Below are 6,696 nucleotides of genomic sequence, written 5' to 3'. Positions count from 1 at the left end.
TTCTTAAGAGCTGCTTCATTGCTTCAAGCATAGCGTGTTCACTAGTGCTCATGCGTCATTGCTATTTAATATCAATTTCAATCATTTACCAAATACAAAATATTGTGGGAAATTTTATAATAATATTCAGAATAACTAACAGAATGCTATTAGTTACTTTTCTCGATCCATCTCAAAGAAATAAATACACACAAAGAAAGAAAAGTTGGGTGAAGATATTCTTTGTTTTTTTCTAGGTCCTGAATTTAATTTTCTCTTTCCTTTGTGTATCTATCATTTCTTTAAAATAGATTTAGAAAAATAACTAATAAAATTCAACAAGTTACTCCATCTACATCATAAAATTTCCCAAACATTGCTACCCCTACTCCCTTTCCACTATACAAAGCAAAATGAAGATGGCTTTGAACAAAACACTAAAGGCAAAAAAAAAAAATTACAAAATGCAAATGGACCAGCCACATATTTGGCACCCCTTACGTATATGTTGTTCATTACGGGCTAGCTCTTTACGAATCTCGGCATGAAATCCTCCTGGCCTTGTCCCTTTCCTCGAAAATTGGCTTTAGGGTGTCAAAAGGATAGCTTCCCACTGAATCCTTCCAGTGCCTCATTTGTTGGTAGGGGACCACCACAATGTTGTGGTGGCTGCTGCTGCTGCTCTATGTAAATCCTTCCACTCCGGTTTCCCACATCATACCCAGGTGTTGCCATGTAATTTGTGTCCACAAGCATGTCACCTTCTAGCATGCGGAGAACCTTCTCCCAAATAACAAACAAATAAGCAAAAACATGGCCTAAGTTTTAATGATAGCTATCCAAAACATCAAAATGCTGTGCACATAAGCAAGTAAAGCATATCAAGATCTTTCCCATAATAAATTTAACAGATAAGAGCATGTTTCCATGATGAATTCCAACACAAAAGGTGAAATTTTCCAAGAAAAAAAAGAGTAGAAAACACAAAAAAATCCCATTTTCATAACTTCGATTGAAGTTCATTCACATTTGTTTCTATACAGCTTTGATAACAATGCAAACTTATCCCGCTGTTCCAGAGTCCTAGGGCCTACGGATTTCTAGAAGTATAAATGCATTAGGACACGCTCATTCAGATTCATGTATTGTAAGGCAAGACTGAATATTTTTAAAATTGAAAGCTTTGTTTACCTGAGACATTCGAGGCCTGGAATGAGGATCCCGTCGTATGCATAACGATGCTGCATGGAGCATGCAGTAAACCTCCTGCTCTGAATAGTGATTGCCAAGCTGTGGATCAATCAGTTCATCTATGGCAAATTCTTCCAATAGAGGACGTGCCTATCCAGATCAACATGCTTGAGAATTAGAATATAAGAAGAAAGAAGCTACAGAATGCAAGACTATGGTTCTTCCTAATTCTATTGGTAGTTTTTGTCACTTATCTCAACAATGTCTTTGCATGATTACACTGAACACAGCCTAATGAAGCAAGAAAATACCAGCATAAATATTGTGGAACACAAAGCTAAAGCTAAGGATTGGCAAACTGATTCCTAAAGCATACCCATTCCGTGAGACACTGCTGGCCCTTTGGCCGGTTGAGGTCCACTGCTTTTCGGCCGGTAACAAGCTCAACCAAAACAACTCCAAAGGAATAAACATCAGCTTTTTCTGTGATTTGACCGCTTTGAGCATACTCTGGAGCCAAATACCTACAGCAGAGAACATCTTATTCAATACTGCAATTGCATGTAGAAGGAAAAGGCAAAAAGCACCATCTGAAATTACCCAAATGTTCCAATCACTCTTGTTTCAACACCAGTTTCGCCATCAGGCTGCCACCTTGCTAGGCCAAAATCTCCAACCTAGCAATAAAAAGCTGAACTAAGGTCAATAAATTCAACAGGTTGGTAAGTGAAAATACATGTTTCATACACCATGAAACATAAGAAAAATGTCTCCAGAAACATCTTCCAAGAAATTCTGAAGAAAACAATACTACTATAAGCTTGTCAAGCTCCTCTTCATGAATGTACAGAAGTGATGCATACATGAAAAACAAAATGAAGGTCTACAAGGGTTCTACTCTGGTTCTGTTATGAGATAATGGAAACAAGTTACTAGAAAACGTAAGGTAAAAAGAAGAGGACTTCGACGCAAATATGAAGCATTTGTGAGTAACATTTACATTTCTAAGTGTCTAATTTTGAAAAAGGAAACAACAAAATTCCATACCAGTGGTTCAAAATCATGGGTTATGAGAATATTGTTAGGCCGCATATCTCGATGGACAATGCAACCTACTCTGCATTCTTCATGAAGATAACGTAACCCTCGAGCAGCTCCTGCTGCAATCTTTTGTCGTGCAGACCATTCTAATGGCTCCCTATGACGTCCTGAAGAATAAAGCTTATAGTAAATTGCAACCAGAATTGGCATCAAATTAATGGTACTTGTTTTAGCCAAACAAATGGCACATCATTAGGATCATATATAGTGTTTTTTCTGTTATACAGTAACCAAGCTCTTCGTGCAGGGATAAAAAAAAATTACCATAGAGATGAGAATCTAGTGACCCATTGCATATATATTCATAAACTAGCAACCTCCTTCTGTCCTCAATACAAAAGCCAATGAGCATAACAACATTTCGATGCTGAGCACAGCTAAGGACTTCCACCTCTGAGCAAAATTCAATATCCCCCTGTGAACTAGCCAATTTGTGTTGCTTGACGGCAACTGCCTGGCCATCTGGCAATACACCTCTGTGAACAGATCCAAACCCACCCTCTGCCAAGAAATTGGCTTGTGAAAATCCTCCAGTAGCAAGCTCCAACTCAGCATAGCTAAACCACCTTGGGGGCTTCCCAAATACAGGTGCCTTATGTTGGCATATTGAACACAAAGGAGGGGGGCCAAGAGGCGCATTTCTGGATAATGAGATTGCCTCTCTCATGTTTCCACTCAAGTCTAGATCGGTCCTGTAGTTTGACTTTCCAATTCCTGTTTGTTGATCAAGTTTTGAGAACTTCTCTAGCAAAGCTATAGTTGTTGAAGTTTGAGCCAAACTATTACTTCTCTGAGAGCCATCTTCTATGTGTCTTGAGGAATGAATGTGAGAACTAAGCAACTCTCCTACCCATGGTTCAAACCGTAAACTTGAAACTGAAGATAAATGTTCACTGTCTGTGTCCGAACTAGATTCATCAAGATCCCTATTTTCCACAATGACTAGTGGTTCCTCTTTCTTGAGTTCTCCATTTGTTTCTGAGATAAAAAATGGTGAAGTTCCTGGATCACTTGAGACTGATGAAGTACCTGCCTCAGTCACAGTAAATGGTGTTCCAGCCTCTGGACTACTTGTTGGAGTAACCACTGGTCCTCGAATGGAGCCTGGAGAATCATTTTTATTTTTGGAATGCTTCTCAGATGCTTCATCTAGCTTGGAAGGTGGTGAGCCCACAACTTCAGGTTCCTTTGATGATCCAACAAGATTCAAGCGGAGGACTTTTGCCTGGGACTTTTTCATAACCACTATGTTGCATTGCAGCTCTTCCATGCAGCGTTTTTCCTCGTGCCTCAGCTGTCTATAGAAGAAGCCCAGGCGTCAAAATAATGAATCATAAGAATCTAAATATATTCTGGATCAAGCAAAACAGTATTGAGAACTTGAATGAGGCAAGAATTTATTAATTCAAAATCTTCAAGTTATGTTTTTAAACTGACAAGGATAAAATATGATAGTAAAAACCCAACAAAGATTGGAGAATTACTTGTCTAATACAACCCAGTTGGCTTGTGCCTTCTTGGCTTCTGCAGAGACTGCCCCACAAGGTGAGCCAGATACAATTTTTATCTTCACATTGATCTGTGAATGGAATCAGGATACAAAACATAGTATCAGCATAGGCATAAAGGAGTTTAACATCCATGAGAACTTAGACCGAGGCACTTACTTTGTTTGGATCATAAACATCATGAAGCTGAAGGATCATCTGGGAGCAGGAATCTGTAAGGTCAAACTTCTGATCTGAGGTTGCTCCCAGATGAGACTTCCGGTGACCATTGGCACAGTCACCAGCAAATCTTGGGAATCCCCATAATCTTCGGCCTGAAGAATTAGTGAAAAGGCAATCAGATTTACCATCAAATTAAGAAAGTTAAACCCCAAAGTACTTTCTAAAAAAGGAAATGATAGCAGAATTAGATTGACATGGAAATCCTAAAGTAAAGAAATGATCGATTGTATCAGGAGCAAAATCAATAATGAAATATCAAACTATAAAACATCCCAGGCAAAGTTTATTAACTAAGATTAGAAAGCCACAAGCATGAAGTTAATGAAAGGAAATGAAAAATATACCTGGACTCTGTGAAGGCACAACCACCAGCAGAGTAATGCAATCTCCAGGTTGCACAACGTGAGTCAAAGCCCAGACCAAAGCAGTCTTGGGAATCTCCTTGGAGGCTTTAACTGCAACAACAACCTTCACAGCAACGTCTGAGCCGCCTTTCTCTTGGTTCCCTCTCCTCTGCTCTCTACTCATCACTACCACCACAATTAATTTATCAAAAACCTCCACTTGTTCTCTTAACCAAAGTCCCCACTACAGTTATAGAGCCAACAACAAAAGCATGACTACAAGACGCCCCAAGATATTTCATGCATTATTACACTGTCCCATCCATGTTGGATTCGAAAGACAAGAACCACCGACAAAAAACCTATACCCCTCCCGTTATAGCAGCGGCAGACCACACCTTTGACAAGACCCTTTTCACTATTTAACACAAGCTCCTCTAGAATCAATAACAAAAACCTATTTCACAGCCCTACAATTGTATTTGGCCTCTCCTTGGATTAATCAACAAATTGTAAACCCACCCACCCAAAAAAAGAAAACTCGTAAAGATCTAGACACCCTTTGGCTCAAAATGCAAGAACCAGATTACAATAGCAGAAATTCGACAAAAAAAAAAGTTGGTCTTGCAAAAACATTCATAGAAAGAGCATCCGCAAACACTATATGGGAAAATACAACAAACACTAGAACTGGGCCTCACTGTCACTTAACGCTGCTAAAGCCTTATTTTTCTGAGTCGTCAAATTAATGAGTCAAAGTACAGTGGTAAAAGAAATAGCTCCAAAAGATTCAAGTAACTTTTCTTGGATCCCAGATTGGTATGGAGTTTAAAAATAAAATAAAAAAATTGTTCCAGTTTCCAAAAATCGAGTTGACCATGATGGAATCTTCCACAAATTTGAACAAACAGTCTTAAGCTGAAAAGCCACACCTTTTTCTTCAAATTAAACAAGCTCTACTCACATGGTCCTCCTCCTGCAAACTCAAGAAAAAAAGAAGAAGCAAAGATCAGCGTCAAAACATTTTACATTCACATCAAATTCCTCTTCCTGTTTCCGAAATTTAAACAAAAAGAATCAAGCTGTAAAAAAATATACAAAATTAAAAAGAAAAAAAAAGGTATTAATAGATCCAAAACTTGTTATTTCTTTTGTTATATTAGAGAAAGCAACTAAATATCAGAGAAAACAAAAATTTCGAAAAATTAAAATTAAAAAATAAAAAATAAAAAAGGAGGAGAGATGAAGTGGCGACAACCATTGGAACGGGAAAAAAACTGCTTCTAAGAAAACAGCGGTTTTGTGCAGAAAAAAAAAAAGAGAAGAAAATTGTGGTTTCAAATGGAAAGAAAAACGAAGAAAGAATCTTAAACTTACGAAGGGACCAATCTGCGTTCAAAGAAAAAAAAGACGAAGGGGGGAAATCCTCTTCCGGATATTTAAATGCGTGCGTCGTCGTCTCTGTGTTTCTTTCTGTCTGAGAGAGAGTGTTTTTAAGTAAAGGGAAGGGAAGATTAAGGAAAAGAATTATTCTAACGAATATAATAAATAAATAGCATTGAATTTGCATGGAAGGGAATGGGCCCTCCTTCGAATCATTTTTGTTGTTGGTGTTCTACTGCTCCCAACTTGAGTTTTATCTCTGCGTGGTTTTTTTTAGTGTTATAAATTTTATTTTTAAAAGTATTTTTTTATTTAAAAATATATTAAAATAATATTTTTTTTATTTTATAAAAATTTAAAACAAATTCAAATTATAATATCAAACAAACACCCAAGCATTAGAAATCCCTTTCTTTTTTACTATCTAGGGTGTATATGTTGACGTTTGTTTTTTACTGCAGTGTAAGGTGATTTTTAAAAATAATTTTTATTTTTTATATCAGCATATCAAAATTATTAAAAAATAAATAAATAAAATATTAATTTGATATATTTTTTTAAATAAATACAATTATAAAAGACATATAAAAACAAAAGCTATCACAATCTCAAATATGTAGAAACTTCTTTATCAAATTTTATAATTCTAAACTCTAATACAATGTTTTATTTATTTAATTAAAAGGTCAATATAGTAATGTCACACCAATTGAGTTTGAAAAAACTCTATTTATGGTCTTTTGGCATTATTACTGGCTTATGTTTTAAATTTTTTTAAACAAAATACAAAACTTTATAATATATATATATATATGTAATAAATATAAAATATATTATTAACTGAAATATAAGACTAATATTATGATAGATTTAGTTATGGTATTGAAATGGTAGCATTGATTGTGATATGAAAGTTGTGATGGTGATTTTAGTAATATAATAATGATTTATATGATATTAATAATAAT

At 35.9% G+C, this 6,696-nt stretch overlaps 1 protein-coding gene across 2 annotated transcripts; it reads right to left on the bottom strand.

Moving 5' to 3' along the window:
- Positions 1–5,880, bottom strand: LOC133701097 (inactive protein kinase SELMODRAFT_444075). 2 transcript variants are annotated; one of them, XM_062124896.1, is made up of 11 exons: positions 5,723–5,878; positions 5,278–5,321; positions 4,346–4,531; positions 3,939–4,093; positions 3,756–3,850; positions 2,536–3,569; positions 2,218–2,378; positions 1,771–1,847; positions 1,547–1,694; positions 1,171–1,320; positions 1–759 (listed from the first exon to the last, which is right to left on the bottom strand). In XM_062124896.1, exons 3-11 carry the CDS (start codon positions 4,527–4,529, stop codon positions 574–576), a joined length of 2,190 nt encoding a protein of 729 aa, XP_061980880.1. In that variant the 5' UTR covers positions 4,530–4,531; positions 5,278–5,321; positions 5,723–5,878; the 3' UTR covers positions 1–573. The 2 variants fall into 2 exon arrangements, with proteins under 2 accessions (XP_061980880.1, XP_061980881.1); XM_062124897.1 differs by lacking the exons at positions 1–759; positions 1,171–1,320 and adding an exon at positions 1,321–1,461 and having other exon boundaries at positions 4,346–5,321; positions 5,723–5,880.
- Positions 5,881–6,696: the final 816 nt, after the last annotated feature.

Source organism: Populus nigra, chromosome 8 (genome assembly GCF_951802175.1).
Source record: "Populus nigra chromosome 8, ddPopNigr1.1, whole genome shotgun sequence".
Lineage (NCBI taxonomy): Eukaryota > Viridiplantae > Streptophyta > Magnoliopsida > Malpighiales > Salicaceae > Populus > Populus nigra.
Note: the sequence above shows the minus strand (reverse complement) of the source record. Positions and strands in the feature narration are given on the sequence as shown.

Coding starts and splice junctions, on each gene's coding strand:
- LOC133701097 (XM_062124896.1), bottom strand. CDS start 4,529: ATGAGTAGAGAGCAGAGGAGAGGGAACCAAGAGAAAGGCGGCTCAGAC. Junction 3,570..3,755: donor AACTGGGTTGTATTAGACAA/GTAATTCTCCAA, acceptor CTTCTTCTATAG/ACAGCTGAGGCACGAGGAAA. Junction 2,379..2,535: donor ACTAGATTCTCATCTCTATG/GTAATTTTTTTT, acceptor TTTATTCTTCAG/GACGTCATAGGGAGCCATTA.